Source organism: Corylus avellana, chromosome 8, assembly GCF_965113065.1.
Source record: "Corylus avellana chromosome 8, dhCorAvel1.hap1.2, whole genome shotgun sequence".
NCBI classification, from domain to species: Eukaryota; Viridiplantae; Streptophyta; class Magnoliopsida; order Fagales; family Betulaceae; genus Corylus; species Corylus avellana.
In genome coordinates, this window is record NC_142497.1 from 9,494,198 (window position 1) to 9,514,147 (window position 19,950).

The following is a 19,950-nucleotide window of genomic DNA, read 5'->3' on the forward strand; positions in this document are numbered from 1 at the left end:
CCCACAACCTCTAGAGCCCCCCACATATGGGCAAATTTAAACCCAATGTCAATTTTGGAAGTATCCTGAATTTCAAACAATTAGAAAGGGGCTCATTAATTGATTTCAATCAAAGTTTGAAATATCAACTCCAGGAATACTTACACCCAGAAGACATGCCAAATAGACGATAATGTCATAACTAAGAAATATATTGAAGTCAAAAAAAAAAAAACATGGATTACCAAAAAACCATTTAGAATTACTTAATTGGATTTCACGGGCAACATGAATCAGGCAGAGAACCCATTTCTCAAACAGAAAAAATTGAAGTACTAAGATTTTCACGACTCATCAACGTGAATAACATTGTTATGTCATGTGAAACCAGAAAGTTGATGATAGATGTACTTACAGGCATGTGAGGAACGCCTCTTCTGTTATGGGTGCCAATTGGATTATGCCTGATCACATCTCTGCGGCTTTCTGTAGGTTGAAATGTTGAATGTAAAGAAAACTTTAATGGACTAATTTTGGCTAGGGGTGCAAAGGCGGGCGGTTAAAAACCGCCCGCTAACCGCTATAACCGCCAACCGCCTAACCGCTTAACCGTCTAACCGCATTAACCGCTAACCGCCTAACCGCTATAACCGCCTAGCGGTTAGCGGTTAGCGGTTATTGGGTCTACTAACCGTAACCGCTAACCGCTAACCGCCTTTTTATATAATATATTTTTATAATTATAATTATAAAAATATTTATACATATAACATAATCACTTCATCATTAAATCACAATTTTTTTAAAAAAATAATTAAATCACAATTTGAGTATTAATATATTATCACTATAATTTATATGATTATATCATATAATCACTTGATCATTAAATCGCAATTTTTTTTAAAAAAAAATAATTAAATCACAATTTGAGTATTAATATATTATCACTATAATTTATATGATTATATCATATGAGATTAATCATTAAATCATTTGATTATATAATAACAAATTATACATATATAATATGACATAACTCATAAGTATACCAATTCATACTAATACAACAATTAAATATCTAGAGACTTATTTCCAATGTATGTTATATATGTTATAAGTCTATATAAGTCTACATATGTATATGAATAATATAAATATATAATATCAATACTTAATCATATGATTCAATGACAATTCAAATACTTTATTCAAGATTTCAAGTGAATCATATTATTAATGTACAATGATGATATGATTCGTATAATATCAAATTAAGTAATTGACATTGGATTAAACAATGACCAATGTGTTACTTATAAACACAATTTAAGTATTAATGTATTATCATTATAATTTTAGTAACTTATATATTATCACTATAATTGATACGATTATATCATATGATGACTTGATCATTAAATCATATGATTATATAATAATAAATAATACATATATAATATGACATAACTCATAAGTCATAAGTCTACAAGTTAATCATATGATTCATGTACAATGATAATCACATTGATTCAATTGAATTAAACAATATATTACTTATAACTACAAGTCCACAATTTAATTAAAGCATTATTAGATACTTTAGGAATTTAGGATTTAGGAGTTTGAACATTACCATTTACCATTAGATATTAAGTTCAATTCAAAGAAAAAAGATTATAAGTAAATATGATAAGAATTTAAATAATTAACCGGTTATGATTTAATATTTAAGGAAAATTTTTTAAAGTACAAGTAAATGTAAATTTTGGGTCAAATATATTTGATTTTTCAATATAGGCTCTTTTTATAGCAATTGGGCCCAAGAAGATATTAAAAATACAAGAAAAAAAAAAATGAGGGTAAAAAAAAGCCAAAAAAAAAAAGCCCAAAAAGCCCTAAAGAAAGCCCAAAAAGCCCAAAAAAAAAGCCCAATTTTAAAAAAGCGGTTAGCGGGCGGTTATCTATTTCGCTAACCGCTAACCGGCGGTTAACCGCTAACCGTTAACCGCTAGGCGGCTAGCGGTTGCGGTTAGTAAAATCTACTAACCGCTAAGGCGGTTACGGTTAGCGGTTATTGCCACTAACCGCTAACCGTAACCGCCTTTGCACCCCTAATTTTGGCGGAATACCAAAACCAATGAATTAACTACAAAAAATCAAGGGTTTAGTGACGTGACAACTGTTCATTAGTTGTTGCCACGTCACTAAATTATAACGTGTTAAAATACAACACGTTACCATTATTATTGGTAATGTGGCATTTTTAACATGTAACCATATGGTGACGTGGCAAAAATGCCACGTTACCATAAGATGATGTGCTAAATAGACACGTCATCTTATGGTACTATGTCAGTTTAACACGTTGCCAAATGGTAACGTGTTAAAATGCCACGTTACCATATGGCAACGTGGCAATAAGACACGTTACCAAATGGCAATGTGTTAAAATGCCACGTTAACATATATGGTAACGTGGCATTTTAACACATTGCGATTTGGCAACGTGTCAATATTATACGTTACAAATTGGTTAAATTTTCTTCTTTTTTTTTTTGAAAGAAATTGGTTAAAATTTTTTCAGAAATTTGATGATAAAAATTTTTTTCAGGCACTCTTTGCATTATTTGCTAGATGAGAAGTATTTTTTTTTTTTATACAAGTGTAATCTTGTAAACAATCATACAATTCTGTTGACATTCATTCTATTATTAATAACTTTGAGAAAAAAATATTGGGGCTTAGGACTTTGTGACAGGCAGATCATGATCTAGATTGCATGCAATATTGCTATAGTTAATTAAATTTAGTGATTCCTTAGCAATATGTGTGACAGAGTACTACTTATGAAAAGATTGAGTTAGACTCTTAATAATCCTATCAATTAATTAACCAAATTAAGGGAACTGGCCGATGCAAGCCCTGAACATGCATGGTGAAAATATATATGCACACCATATGCGTAATATTACGCATAGTTAAATTGATATATATATATATTAAGCTTTATATAATATATTAATTAATAGGGTTAATAACTTTTTTGGTACTTGAGTTTTCACTTTTTTATTTTTTCCCCCATAAGTTTTAAAACATGACAAATCTAGTACCTAACTTATGGGGAAAAGACAAAATCAATACCTCTGTTAGTTCCATCAGTCCTACTTAACGGGTTTAGTAGGAAAATCAACAAGGAAAGCTTGGAACTAGTCTCTGAAATTACCCGAAAGAACTTGGACACGTAATAATGTCTGAAATAAAAATAAATTCTTGTCAACTCGGCAACACATTCTTTCCCTTGTTTTCTCGGCAACCAAACAATGGCAGCACGTTTTTTTTTTAAAAAAAAATTTAATTTTTAATTATTTTTACTTTTTAGGACACGTGGCGTATTATGGGAGTGACACGTGAAAATTCCATTAAGTAGGACTGACAGAACTAACGGGGGTATTAATTTTGTCTTTTCCCATAGGTTGGGTACTAGATTTGTCATGTTTTAAAACTCAGGGAGGAAAAAATAATAAAAGTGAAAACTCAAGTACCAAAAAAGTTATTAACCCTAATTAATATATTAAGCTTTATAATATATATATATATATATATATAAATAGTAACGTGCCATTACAACAAATGTAACGTGCCACATGGCACGTTACAACAAACGTAACATGCTACGTGGCATGTTACAAAAAGAGTAATGTGCCACATGTGGCACGTTACTCTTGTAGTAACGTGCCTATGTGGCACATTACTATTGGCCTTGGGACCATGCACTTATGACCGTGCGCATGGTCCTTCTTCTTCTTCTCCTTTTCTCTTTTTTTTCCCTGGCCGGCTACTCTTCTTCAACCCTGCGTAGTGCAGCTTCCTTCCTCCCCCTTGCATTCAAAATTTTCTCTCTTCTTCTCACATTTTTCAGCCACCTTCTCTTCAATATTTCTCTCACATTTTCCACCTTCTTCTTCGGATTTTGTAGCAGGCCGCCACCTCATCATCACCGTCTTCTCTCTCCATCGGCGAACTCATCTCCGGCAAGCAACTCACCTCTCACGTGTTTTTCGGCCAACGATCAGGTATATATATATATATATATAATTTTTTTTTTAAGTATATATTGATAGTTTTTAATTATCTCTGCATTAATGCATATGTTCAAATTTTGTATATGTATATAAAATTGATTCTTGTAGTGTATGGGTTTATAGAATATTGTATATGTATATGTTCAATTTTTTTTTTGTTAGCTAATTAACTTATTAATTTGGTTGAACTATATATTATTTTTAGTGTCCTATGTTTGTGCGTAGGAATGTAGGATTGTTCAATATGAGCATACATGCAAAATATTTATATCTACATTTTTAGGTAAGTAGTTTGAAATTAGCTAAATTTTTTTATTTTGTGTATGTTTTACAAACCTAGCTATTATATAAATGATCATTTATATAATAAATAAAAAATAGAAAATAGATTTATATAAATCATTTATATAAATGATTACAAAAATAATAATAATAAATATAGAATGCTAAAAAAAAAATAAATAAATAAAAAATAAAAAACATACCTAGGTAGTTAGATGAATTTTATTTAGGGTCCCCATATGAAGTTCAAATTATGTAACTTTATTTTTTAAAAAAAAGATTGCGACAAAAAATAACTTAAATTTATTTTATTTAGGGCCCCCTAACAAATTACAACCTTTTCAATTTGTTTAATATAATTTGGTTTAGGTTTTGCAACTTTATATTAGAGTACATGTTATTAAATAAACAACGAACGTAGATCTTTTTCTTAAGTACGATACCTATAACAAATGGTTTTAATTTTGTATTATAATGTGGTTTAAGGTTTGGAAATTTACTTCAGGTAAATTTTAAGCAAAAAAACAAAAAAAAAAAAAAAAAAGGAAAGAAAAGAATAACAAAAAAGTAATGAACCTAGTTTTACTTATTCACCGTTAGGGTCCCCCTGGGCCATAGTAATGCATTTATGTTTAAGTTTAGCGTAATTCTTAAATATTTATGTTTCTAATGTACGTAGTAACACTATGGATAAGAGTTGGATGAAGAAGTCTAGGGATACAAAGGAATACAGAGGTAGATGTAGAGTGTTTGTGGACTTCGCAGTTAGGAATTGTGACACCCCAGACAAACTTATTGTATGCCCTTGTACAACGTGTCGCTGTAATAGGAGACACCCCCCAGGTTTGGTATACGACCACTTGACAGGGGGAAAGGAATGTGGCCCCAATACACATACTGGATTTATCATGGCGAGAGGCCTGTTAGAGCTCCCGTTGATGGCTCAAATTCATCACGTCCGGCAACAGTTGCTGGTGCAATCACTGAATAGGGTGGAAATATGCACGCCATGTTGCGTGATGCATTTGGCATGCACGAAGTTAGAGATGAAAATAGTGAGCCTCGGGTTGAGGTGCATGCAGAGGAAGAAGACATTGTGCATGACAAAGCCGATGGAGGTAACGTACAAAAGTACGAGGAATTGTTTAAAATGGCAGACAAACCGCTTCATGATAAGACCAAACATAGCAAGCTGAGTGCTACTGTACATCTGTACAATTTGAAGTGTGTGGGTGGAGTTAGTAACACGATATTCTCGTGTTTCTTCGAGCTAATCAATCAGTTGCTGCCTGCAGATGATGGAGTTCTGCCAGTTAATACATATGAGGCGAAACGGTTTCTAAGGGACATGGGACTCGGGTATGAGAAGATTTTGGCTTGTCGTAATGATTGTATGTTGTTCTGGGAGGTTAATAAGGACTTAGATTCATGTGTTAAATGTGGGAAATCTAAGTGGAAAGACGAAATTCATTTGGACGAGGATGGCCACCCTATATCGTCGAGTAAGAGACGTCCGGTCAAGGTTTTGTGGTGGTTTCCCATCATACCACGACTACAGAGGCTTTTTATGTCAGAGCATACTGCACCCTATATGAGGTGGCATGCAGAAGGCCGCACTAAGGACGGTGTATTGAGGCATCCAGCCGACGGCGAAGCATGGAAGTCATTCGACAGTTTATATCCGGAGTTTTCAACGAACAGTAGGAACTTAAGACTTGGCCTAACCTCAGATGGATTTAATCCTTTTGGGAACATGAGAACATCCTACAATACTTGGCCTGTAATGCTTGTACCGTACAACTTGCCTCCTTGGGTGTGCATGAAACAAACGTCTTTCATATTATCCCTGATTATTCCATGCCCAAGTTCACCTGGAATGGATATAGATGTCTACATGCAACCGTTAATTGAGGAATTGCAGCAACTATGGAGTGTGAGGGTACAGACATTTGATGTCTCCCTGAAAAAGAATTTCATGCTCCGAGTGTAGCTAATGTGAACAATTAATGACTTTTCGGCATACGCGGACTTGTCTGGGTGGCCTACAAGGGGTGGAAAGGCATACCCTTACTGTATGCATGCAACAAGGTCTAGACGGTTAAAACACGGAAGTAAGTTTTGCTTTATAGGGCATAGGCGATACTTGTCCATGGATCATCCGTGGAGGCAGAATAAAAGTACATTTGATGGTAACCAAGAACTAGAATGTGCCCCCGATGTGCCAAATTGAGATGAAATCCTAAAACAGTTAGAAGGAATGGTATTTGGGAATGAGAGCCCCGGTAAGTCAGTTAACATTGATAATTCACATGCAAAGAGGAAGATGACTGATAATATATTGTAGAAGAAGAAAAGTATTTTCTTTCATTTGCCGTACTGGAAGGATAATTTATTACGGCACAACCTTGATGTCATGCACAAAGAGAAAAATGTGATGGACAATATAATTGGCACAATACACGACATTAAGGGGAAAACGAAGGACAACCTTCAAGCCCGTAAAGACTTGCAAGAAATGGATTTGAAACCAGCACTTCATCCTTTCACAGGTGATGATGGGAGAATCTATATGTTTCATGCTTGCCACACGATGTTGAAAGAGGATAAAACTAGTTTCCTAAAAGTGCTTCAAAATATAAGGGTGCCAGACGGATATGTCTTGAACATTTTCCGATGTGTAAAACTTAAGGACCGGACGATATCGGGTTTGAAGAGTCATGACAGTCACGTATTGATGCAACAGCTTCACCCAATTGCATTGCGTGGATCACTACCCGGTAACGTGATCAGACCACTGGTTGAGATGTCTGCATTCTTCAGGGGCATATGTTCAACGGCATTGACCTAAGAGGATATAGCCCGACTTAAGCCTGACATCTATATCACTCTGTACAAGATGAAACAGATATTCCTCCCCAGTTTTTTCACCAGCATGGATCTTGTGGTGGTGCATCTTGTCCGTGAATGCCGACTCGGTGGACCGGTACAGTATAGGTGGATGTATCCGACAGAGAGGTAACATTTCCCGTAAAAAATTAAAACTAAAATTTTGTTGCCATTTATTTATTTAAAAATAATTATTAGATGTAATAATTGACTAGTTTTGATATGTACGAGCCTCGGGGGGTTCAACTTTAGTGTGCGCAATAAAGCGGCTCCTGAGGGCTGCATTGTAGAGGGCTACATAGCAACCGAGTTGGTGACGTTCTGTGAGATGTATTTAAAGAACGCATCGACATTTCACAATAGGCCACAATGAAACCCGGATGGGCCTAAAGGGGCTGGAACCCGAGTCGTCCTCGACCGACTCACGTTGAGACAGATTCACCTTTACATTCTGTTTAACTCAAATGACTTCCTCCAATTGCGGACTTGAGTATTGTGTAATGAAGATATGCGTGCTCATATCCTGCAACAGTGTTAGTTGTGAATTAAATTTAATTGATTTTCTTTCAAAATGTAGGATGCACAAGGATTCGATAAGACAAATCGTAAACAGGGGGCGAACGACGAACGATCAGTTGGAAACCCAACATTTTGAGCAATTTTGCAATTGGTACCGTGACTACATAAGACTAATGTCATGCACACATTGTAAATTTCATAATGTTTCCTCATTGCACTAACTACACTTCGTCATTGTATATGACTTGTGGGTCGATTGTTCAGATGATCAACGCAAGAAGGATATGGGTGACAAACTAGTAATGCATTGTAGAGGGTCGATGGTCTCAGCAATCCAATATAACAGATATGTGGTCAACGGAAAGTTCTTTCGCACTGTCGCACATGAAGTGGAAAAGAGGTTTTAGAATAGTGGCGTGTGCGTGCCGACTGTTGATGGCAAAACATACTACGGGAAGGTAACTCAAATACTTGAGGTAGAGTATGACGACAGAACAAAGTATGTTATGTTCAAGTGTGATTGGGTGTACATCACAAGGGACAGGGAATACAAGGTGGACGAGTATGACATAGTGCTTGTCAACTTCAAAAACCTTGTCCATAAGGGGGAGTTGATTAGTGATGAGCCGTATGTACTAGTTTCCCAAGTGGAACAAGTTTTTTACGTTGAAGATGAAAGGAACCTAGATTGGGCTTGTGCGGTGAGAACTAAACCTAGAAACGTATACAACATTGGTCAGGGTCAAGCGCCTGATAATGATCATGCAAACTTTCACGAGAGTGAGCCACTAACTTTAAACAATAATCAGTTGTACGATCCGCATGATGACATCCAATATGTCCTACCCGGCTTCGCACCAATCAAGGCGTATGTCATTCCATATGAATTAAATATTTTACATTTATTGGTTTGTTATTATTTATTTGTGCATTGATTGGCAATTTTTCGTCATATAAGCGGTAAATATTTTTTACACTATACACATAACTAATTGGGTGTGTGCTGTATTTCGCAGGTTGATATGAGTACTCGGGGGAAGTCAAGAGGACGAATGGGAGCTTCTTCTGGGTCAAGATCGCACCATGGCCTCACCGATAGTGAGTCACAAGAAGCTGCTATGCTACTCCAGCAGCAATCAGGGAATCAGAGGGCATAATCTTCTAGGTTGAGATTGCGTCATGGCCTTACGGACAGTGAGTCACAGGAAGCTGCTATACTTCTCTAGCAGCAATCAGGGTATCGACCCATACTTCCAGAGCATGTGGAAGGGTAGATACCTGTGAGAGACGATTATGTCTTCGACATTCCCAGCACTTCGGCTGAGATAGTCCAAATACTCGCGAAGTAATCCCGTCCGACAGGCATTACCCAGTTTGGATATTGATATGAGCCTAGTCCTCGCAACCCTGAGGCCTCCATGCGTTTGCCATCCCCGCCACCCACATTGACCCATAGGGGTATATTGCCGAACGGCTTTTTCGATCGGCAGCCACACAGCGGCGCACCTGTGGATGATAGTGAGACACAGGCCACTAAAGACATGGATGATGGCACAGGTGACGCGCACAATGAGCAGCACGATGACCCTGCTTGTCCAGTATTGGCTATTGACCAGATTCGCATGATAGGTATGTATGTATGCTATTCCAAACCATAAATATGTACATATTTGCGCATGATGGTAGATGTAGTTAATTAGTACATAAATTCAAATAATATATGTTTAACCATTTGTGTGTTAATATATACTTCTTCATTGCAGATAGCAAGGGTAACTTTGAAGTATTGACCATAAATGACTCGCACAAGTTGTGGGACATTCTGGATGGGAAAAGGGTCGTCATGGAGTATAATGGCGCTTGGCAGCCTGTAGGACAAAGCGGCAAAAAATTTAGACGGATGATGGGCAAGACTTGCAAGACCGGGTCTTTTATCAGGCTATCCGACAACTGGAAGGATGTACCAGAATAATGCAAGGAGGATTTATTTGAGTCAATGATGGTAAGTGTAGATTAGATGTTCTTAATTTATGATATGTAGCAGTTGCATATTAAATTTATTTTATACAACAAGCGCTTTAATACCCTAGTTTTTAATTGATGCAGCATTACTTCTACATCATGCTTAGGTTGGATATGACGGAAATTAAAAAAGACGCTTTCAGAGACATGGGCAAAAAGCAGAAGCTTTTGAGGCACAAGTTAAGGAAAAAGCTCATGAGTCAGAGCGACGACACTCCTGCGATAGTGGCAGGAAGGATGGGCCAGACTATTTCAAAGTATAACCCCGCAGACGTGGAAATATTATTGGTGAAATGGTGTGATCTCGCTTATCAAGTAGGTCACTTCAAACTATTTGTGTTTCGTTAATTGTAATTGTTCGATGGCTTAGCTATTAATAACGTCTACATGTTGTGTTCGTAGGCTTATTGTGCGCATATGAAAGACATACGAGCACAGAATCAAACACCACACTACACCGGCTCGAAGAGCTATGCAAGGGTGGCACATGAGGACGTACTACTCTAACTTACCATAACTATATGTATATGTCATATTTTGCGTAGTATATATACGAACATTTCATTAGTGGTTTGAACTAATTGCAGGTAATTACTTCGGGCATGGCTCCTACGCTAGCGAAGGCTTATATCAAGACCCATACAAAGAAAGATGGTAGCTGCCCAAATCCGGTGGCCGCAATGAGAATTGTAAGTGGCAGACACCTTGTCATAAATTTTTATTTATGTATTAACTTATTGAGTCTTAACAATTATATATATAACAATGCTCATGTACAGGCATGGATGGAGGAGTTATTGGAAAATGACCCTGCGGAACAGGTAGATGGGCCCCAGGGGACGATTAGGTGGACACCGAATGACTCTTATGCTCAGGCGCACGACAATAAGCCTGAGTATGCAGGTCGTGTTCGAGGGGTCAATAAGAATATTCTGCCTACACGCGGCACCATCCACTCATACTATACACCGTCCTAAGCACGATTGTAGAACCGTGGCGGGACGATGGTCTCGTGTGAAGAACTTGAAAGAGCCATTGAAGCTGAGAGGAAGAAGCACAGGGAGCAAATGGATGTGAGGCTGGCACAGTAGAGTGAGGAGATTACTGCAGCGGTGACCGCACGAGTGACTCAGTAGATGGCTGCTCAAATGGCGACCTATGAGGCGCGGATTCGCAGCCTTGAGGGGTCGAGACGTATGGAGTCCGAGCCGGAGGTGACGACTATCAGGAATCTGCAAGATGCAGAATCCCCAGCCCGAGTGATTGTGAGATCCTCAGTTGATAGCCGATCAGGTAATAATATATTCTTATTGTTTCTATTTGAGTAACTCGATTATCTTACGAGATGAATATCATTTTAAGGGCTAGTAATTTTGTTTGGTAAATAAACTTTTTTCGTATCTAACACAATTGTATTATTGCAACGTAATATGTATAGATGACGTAACAGTAGAAGCTAAGGACGACGATCACAATGAAATCCTACACCAGACGCCGGCTGACAAAAGTCTCGTTTGTCAAGACATTATCCCCGTCGTTCAGGCACCCCGTGAGTATATATATAATCGAGTAGCATATATATATATAAACTCAAAATAATCTATTTTGTTGTTCCTGGTTGGTTTGGTTGTGATTGGAGCTTTGCATAGTTAATTTTACCATATTTGTTGAAGCCGCCTCATTAAATAAATGTATATGTAGATGTATATGTGTTTATGTATGTCGTGCAAATATGTATATGCATAGGTTGTGCAAATATGTATGTCGAGGTTGTTTATGTGACAATTATTCGATTGTTTTCTTACTTACTTGGACATTGCTCATCTATTAGGAGTTGATAATATTATATCACAAACGTCAATTAGCTGATTGATTGTTTGTTTTATCATTTGCAGTTAGTGCGGAGAAGTCAGGAGATAATGGTCATGATGATGTTCACTCGGCTTTGGTCCGAGTAGTGTTTGTTTAAGGCTTCTGTTTTTTGTATTTGTGTATAACATTAGTTGTAATGTAGTTTACTATTTCCTACGTTGATGTGTATATATATATTTAGAGTTGGATTATTTGTGGTAGTTGGATTGTGGTTATATATAGTTGAATTGATAGATTATTCTTAGGGAAAAATATAAAAAAGCCCCCCAAACTACCAGCCGTTTTCGATTTAGCCCCCTGATGTTCCAAAAGTGATAAAATAGCCCCCCAAACTATCAAACTTTTGCATTTTGGCAACTCCGTTAGTCAAAACCGTTAGTCTGGACGAAAACTGCAAAACGACGTCGTTTTATTAGGGTAAGTTACGAAAATGCCCTTGTATAATTTTTTTTTTTTTTTTGGTTAAAGTAGGAGCAAAACGGTGCCGTTTTTGCTAAGGGGAATAGTTGTATATATTCTTTCAATCTTCATCGTCTCCTTCACGCAGCCCTGATCCTCTCCTTCACGCAACCCCTCGCATGGTGCTGCCCGATCGTCGCCTTCCTTTCACGCAGCCCCCCACACGGTGCCATCTACCCGATCGTCGCCTTCACGCAGCCCCCGCACGCTCAGATGGTTGTCGTCACTTTCAGGGGTATCCAGTTGGACATGGAGTGAGAATTGGTTCGCGATTAGAGGGAAACGTTGTGAGGAAAGCAATATTATTATGGATGATATTGAAAGTGACGCCGATATAATTTGTGGGTCAGCCATAGATTCCATTGTTAACGGTGTGGAAGAGCTGGAGAGCACAGTTGGTGGAGAGGGGTTGTTGAATTTTTCAAGTTACAATGTAAATAGTAGCTGTGAGAATTTATTAGGTTTGTGTAAATGTAGGAAAAGTAGTGTAGCTTTGAGCAATTTTAGTTTTGAGAGGGACATAGACAAGTTGTTTCTTCCTTCAATTTCAAGTTTTTAAAGTTCATAAACCAATCATCTCTCTCTCTCTCTCTCTCTCTCTCTCTCACGCACCGACACAGATACGCACTAGTTTTTAAAGTTCATAAACAAATCATCCCGATCGGGCAGACGGCACCGTGCAGGGGCTACGTGAAGGAGAGGATCAGGGTAGCGTGAAGGAGACGATGAAGATTGAAAGAATATATACAACTATTACCCTAAGCAAAAACGGCGCCGTTTTGCTCCTGCTTTAAAAAAAAAAAAAAAAAAAAAAAAAAAAAAAAAAAAAAAAATCATACAAGGGCATTTTCGTAACTTACCCTAATAAAACGACGTTGTTTTGCAGTTTCCGTCCAGACTAACGATTTTGACTAACGGAGTGGCCAAAATGCAAAAGTTTGGTAGTTTTGGGGGCTATTTTATCACTTTTGAAACATCAAGGGGCTAAATCGAAAACGGCTGGTAATTTAGGAGGCTTTTTTATATTTTTCCATTATTCTTATTATATATTTGATGTTGGATTGATAGATTATTGGATTTTGGATTAGATTATTGGATTGTCATTATATGTAACTCGTATATCAGGTGCCGAGCGGAGAAAATTCTAGTATAACGAACGGAGAAAATTGAAAAAAAAAAAAAAAAAAAAAAAATTCCCTGTCAACTTTTGTAACATGTCATATTGACACGTTACCACCCTTAATAACGTGTCAGATTCTGACACGTTAACATTTGGTCATGTGTCAGATTCTGACACATTATAATTACGTCCAATTTCATAACCCGTTAAACACGTTACCATAGACATGTTGCTACACTTTAGTAACATTTTAACACCATATACACGTTACTAATGGTCTGTGACCAAAAAAATTGATTCTTGTAAGCATAAGCAATTACAAAGGAAGAAACCTATTTGAACTATACATGCATAAGGTGTTCTAAGTAATTACAATGACTTTAATTACAAGCTAGAAACTAGAGATTGAAAACAGAATGTTATCTAATATTAATAACTTGAAGGTTTTCTACTTCAATCGTAGAATGAGAAGTTGGTTTGAATCCAACTTCTCTTTCTTTGCACTTTATCTTGGATAAGTGTTCTACAGCTTCACTGCTTCTCCTCATGTCTCGATCTGTAGTAGTAGAATTCTTCTCAGCTTCATCTTCATCAATTAGAATAGCATCTCCATCAATTGCAGCAGCAGCAGCCTTCTTCTTCACGGTTGCCACTTAACTAACAGGAGGAGCTTCAGCTGCTACAGTAGGACTCCTCACGGCTGCCACTTCACTAGGAGCATGAGCTTCAGTTGCAGTATGGTTAGAAGAATGCAAATATTTATATGTGCAGAGCAGTGTCTTTTTTGTTGTTGTCATATTCCTGGAGTTGTTGAATTTGTAGATTTTTAGAAACCACATTACCTTAATTTAAGTAAATACACAGCTAGCTAGATCCCAAGTTGCAATCATCATCATCATCACCATCACAACGGCTCATAGATGGTTGAATCCGTTCAATCTTGTTGCGTTCATCCTCTTCGGTTAAACATTCTGAATTTTCACTTTCTTCATCAAGTTCGTCCTCTTCAATTGAACATTTTAAAATTTCACTTTCTTCATTGAGTTCATCCTCTTTGATTGAACACACTGAATTTTCACTTTCTTGATAGGATTCATCTTCTGCCGATAAACTTCCCAAGAAATAATCACTTCATTCATTGAGCTATTTCAAAATATTAAGTAAATCTTAAATGGTTCTTTGGCAGTTAATAGAAGATTCTCTCGCATGAATGCATAGAAGGTGGTGACTCAATATTAACATATGAAGAAAAGGTGACAACAGGGTGACAAGTAAGAGGAAACCTTCATGCAATGCGTGAATCTAGAACTACTGATTTTTCGTCTTGATCAGGTTGCATGTCAAATACAGAAAAAGAACCTACTTGACCATATTTTCTTTTCTCACTAAAGATGAGAGAATGTTGAAACAAGAAGAGCAAGTTTGACCAGATTTTCAGATGAGAAATCTCACACTAAGCAAGATTTTAGATATCCCCCAACATTCTTATCAATCTCCAAAACATATCTATATGTGTACACATGCACAAATATATTTATGCATGTATATGCCTTGAAATTCCACTGGACATGAAAAAAAAAAAAAAAAAAACAAAAAACGAATAGCAAGTTTGACCAGATTTTCAAATGATACAATCAAGATACAATAAGCAAGGGGAACAAACCTGATGAGAAATCTCACACTAAGCGAGATTTTAGATATCCCCCAAGATTCTGTTGCTCGGAGGAGGAATCTAAAACTTTCTCCTCGATTTTATGGACCATTTCAGGTGGAAAGAAAGGTGGGAACTGTAGCATATCACCTGAGCCTTCCAACGGGTTCTCTCATCCACCCTTATTTCATGTTTCACAATTAAAGCTGAAATTGGGGAGATCCATCCTTCCAATCACACATCTACCTCCAGTGGATGGTGAAGGAGTCATCCAACCTGAGCCAGAAGAAATCTTGAGCAAACGCTCAAGAAAGATCCACAACTGAGCAGTAATGGAGCTTGCTTATAGTGCGTTGGCAGGGTCAACTGCCAGAAGAAGCTTCGTGGGAACCCTTTCATACTCTCAAGAACACTTATCCACACCTTGTGGGCAAGGTAGGTATTTGTTACAAGGCTGAAGGAGAGAAGAAGAAAGAATAAAACCGTGTAGAAGATGAAGTGGAAGAAAGTGGCATTGAGCTGAAAAGCATGGACACGTGGCTTTATTGTAGTGAAAGAAGGTTTGTTAGTCAGTTGAGGAACTGACGCGTGGATTCCAGTTAGGTGCAACTGAAGCAACTTTCATAATTAGAAGGTCAAACACGTGTGCAAATATAAACTGTTTAGTTAGTTGCAACTTGTTTGGGTTTTAATACTCTGCACAGCAGGCCTATTGTATCTGGGTCCAGTGGTATAAAAGCCCACTTCTGTTTTCATTTCTAGCATTCAAGCTTTCCAACAAGAGTTTTGTAATAACTAGCTTAGCAATATAGCAATCTGTTTAGTTAGTGTTTCAGTTGTAAAAGAAGTGTTTACAAACTTAGCTTGAATTCCAGATTCTATACCAATTTTCTCATCATTTTCCACTCTTCCCAGTAGTTTTTACTCTTTAAACCTTTGAGAAGTAAACCATGTGTTGCACTCTTTTACTTCTACATTAACAACCATAATTATAACTAGGGTTGTAAACGAGTCAAGCTTGGACGAGCCAGGATTGCTCAAGCTCTCGTGAAAATAGTAAACGAGCTCAAGCTCAGCTCGAGCTTGTGATGGGTTTGAAATCACCTGCTTGACTTGGCTTGCCAAGAATAATTCTTTGTGCGAGCTCGACTCTTAGGTGAGCCGAGCCCCTTATCGGGTACCCGACTCGCAACGTACAAAATATTTTTTAAAAAAATATTAATAAATTTAATTTAATAAAAATAATGGATAAAAAAATTTAAAAATATATTCATAGAACTTATTTTAACCAAATTCTCTAAAACCACATAACAACTTACAACTTGCAAGACAAACATTTACAATTACAACTCCAAAATTTTCGAAAAACAATTACATATCGATATCAAATATGAAATAGTATTACAAAAAAACCTAATGAATATTTGCAATATCATTATGATATATTGATATGCAATTACAAATCAAATTAAAAAAAAAAAAAAAAAAAAAAAAAACCTATAATCACTTTACATTTTGCAAATGAAATACTGACAATCTTTAATAAACAAGTGAATACAACAAATAAAAAGTTCTATTTGCAAATGAAATCTTGAAATCCATAAGACAAGCAGGGGCTGAACAGCAAACATTGGCACTGGCTGGCAGAGTTGCAGAAGGTAATGCTTCCAAGTTCCAAATTCTAGCAAAATGTTGTACCACTTTTTTTTTTTTTTTTTTTTTCTGAAACCTGTATACATCCACTATACTTAGAAACCTGTACCAAAAGCAAGCAAAGATTACAGACAAATTCATTAGTGACCAAAGTTTGGAAAAAGGGGTTTTTGAAATATCACATTCAGTGTCTAGCTAATGTAAAGAAGGATTTCTAACTACTATATAGCCCTTGAATTAGTTCACTGGAAACCTTTGCAAAATCATGTCATGCTCTGTTTATATATATATATATATATATACCAAAGTAAATATATTTCTTACTAGCACTTGCTTAAATTCTTACTTGAAAACAAAGTATTATGACTTGACAAGGATGATGAGGAACAATTCCAAACAAGTATATGACTTGACCCGTCCATCATATCATTTTGGGTATATCTTGTGAGCCAATTTAATAGTTCAATCCAAGCCTTATAAGGTCAACCAAGACATATGCTGTGTAGATAAATCATTCACAAGGGAAAAAGGTAGCAGCATCATACCTAAGAAAAGAAAATAAAAATTTAGATTAATTACTAGCAAGTCATTTACCATAGAATATGATCATTATCACAAATAATACAGGAAGCATCAAGAAATATAGATCGCTATAAATGAAAGACAAGAAACACTAACCATGCTCCATCCCTTCCAGATTTAGCTTCGAACTCAGCAACTGCATCAACATCATGTTGTGGCGTGTGAGGCGAGTGGAAGGTGAAAATATACATATACACTTTTTATTCATCTACTCTGCTCAGAAACCTGTACCACAAAGCAGGAAAAGATTACAGACAAATTCATTAATGACCAAATTTTTCTCCTGATTAATACTACAAGCACATAAAGGGAAGGAACCCTAGCAAAATCATTGAGGATACACAAACAAAGTCCTTCACGATCTTCCTGCTTTGAAGTTAAGCAAGAATCACTAAACACAATCAATAAATCACTTTATAAAATAAACATTTATAGATTTTTTTTTTTGATAAGTAAAGGACTATAAAGAATTATGATTACAAAGTAATGGCAAAGATGATACCTATACCCAGCTTGAACTATGAACGGCCGTCTAGATTTAAAATGTTGCAATTTCCCTATACGATTGGTATAAAGGAACAAGTTAGAGGGGGCTGCATTCCCAACAATTTGGTTCGATGGCTTCATAGTAGATCCGAGAAAATAGTTCACAGGGATAGATAAGTAAGCAGTACTGTGAAACCCAAGATTTATCAAACCAACAAGGCAGCAATTTGCAAATGAAAGAGAAACAATACATTTTCAAACCAGAATGTAATCAAAACCCAAAAATTTCAAACCAGCAAGGTAGCAACTAGCAAGGCAGGAAGTTTAGTAACTTCAGCATTTTCTTATTAACCTAAATACACACTAAAAAAAAGGTTTAATATATTTTTACTCCCTTGCATTAATTATTCAATGTAAAGAAACTTCATTTGATTAAAATGTCAAGGGAGGTACGATTTAATTACAAAATTTAATTTGCCATATCATTAAAAATGAATTAACCTCAAGTCCCCAACTCCAAGCCTTTATGTCTTCAAAAAAAATATAACACATAAATCAAATGATTGATATAGCAATAACAAATCAAAAAAAATTGACGTCTACATATTAATAATTAATCTAATAACTAAAAATCTAAACAATCATTGAATTAACCAAAACCCAAAATTTTCAAAATAGTAAGGCAACAATTCAGCAAGGCAACAAGGCAACAACTTCAGCAACTTAAATTTTTTTTCTAAATAACCTGAATACACACTAGTACTACAAATTTTCTAAATAACCTGAATACACACTTAAACTAAATAACACATTATTAATATTACATAACAATAACCATCAAAAGTGCAATAACAAATGAAATCCACAAAATATGTTGTTCAAGTTGTTCAAAAGACAATGGTCATATTAAAATATGCAGTTCAACAATCAGCATAGTAGTCCTATTACTTCAAACCAGCAATCTCCACTTCACATTCCCCCTAATTTTAGACAAATATAGAATTAAAAATAGGTAGTACTTTGTAAATGCAAAAGAAAGCAATAATCATTAATTAGGAAGTCATACATTACCTTAGACAACATAAAAACCTTTGGACCTTTAGTCTTAATGTCTTCAACACTTCGAGAAATGCATGGGTTAGTCTTCTTATTGATGTGGATACTAATTGGTCGAATCAATCGATGGTTAGAGCTATATTTAGGAAGGAAGAAGAAGATATGATTTGCAGCTTAGCTATTTGTCCAAGGCCACAGAATGATCGGTTGGTATGGGCGGGGTCTAAGAATGGTGAGTTTTCCGTTCGAAGTGCTTATCATTTTGCCAAAGGAATGGGGGAAGGTGTCACTAGCAGTAGCTCAAATGTGGAACTGGTTTCAAAAGCGTGGAGAAAAATCTGGAAAATAAGGAGTTCAAGGGTGGTGAAAACTTTTCTATGAAAGAGTTGTAATAATATATTAGCCACAAAGAATAATTTGTTTAAGAGGGGCATTACTCAAGATTCTTTATGTCCTATTTGTGAATTGGAAACTAAGACGGTGGGGCACTGTTTGTGGAGCTGTCCTTCTGCCCAAGAAGTATGGTTGGAATGTCCCCCAAGAATTCAGAAGTGTGCATGCGCTGATGATAATTTCTTGAACATTTTGCTTGAGCTGTATAATAAATTGACAGAATATGCACTACAGCTTCTTCTGATTATAGCCAGGTTGATATGGATGTGACGAATGATGTGGTTTTTGGTGGTGTATTGACGGCTCCACCAACTATTTTCAGAAGAGCACAGAATCAATGGGAGGCTATTAATACAGCGAAGCAAGCAACAAAGGAAATAGCCATTATTCCAAGAGAACCTGTAGTGGAAAAATGGATGCAACCTATAGAAGACTTCATAAAAGTCAATTGGCATGCTGCATTAACTAAAGATGGGAAAAAGGTGGGAATGGGTATATTGGCAAGGGACCATGAAGGGGTTGTTATGGCTGCCTTGTGTAGTTCCATGACAGCCACGCTTGATCCTACTACAACAGAGGCTCTAGTAGCATGGAAAATGGCTGAATTTTTTTCGAAGTTTGGTTTTAGCAAGGTTGAGGTAGAAGGGGATTCCCTTGAAGTTGTAAATGCTCTTCGTAAATCTGCTGAATATTGGGGAAGGTATGGGCATTTAGTGGATGATGCTAAATTTATTCTTAATCGCTCTTGTCAGTGGAAGGCTCTACATGTTAAACGCGAAGGAAATGAAGCTGCACATAGGTTGGCTAAATTTGCATTAAACTGTAATGAGGAGGTTATTTGGCGGTTTGAATGTCCTTTGTGCATTCATGCTATTGTAATTGCAGATAAACAGTTATTGGTTTAA

At 36.4% G+C, this 19,950-nt stretch overlaps 1 protein-coding gene across 1 annotated transcript; it reads left to right on the forward strand.

Annotated features, from left to right (window-relative positions):
* The first annotated feature begins 18,778 nt into the window (after window positions 1-18,778).
* Window positions 18,779-19,950, forward strand: LOC148584098 (uncharacterized). Its single transcript, XM_088518737.1, has 2 exons — window positions 18,779-18,884; window positions 19,280-19,950. The coding sequence occupies exons 1-2, from the start codon at window positions 18,779-18,781 to the stop codon at window positions 19,948-19,950; spliced, it is 777 nt and encodes a 258-aa protein (XP_088374863.1).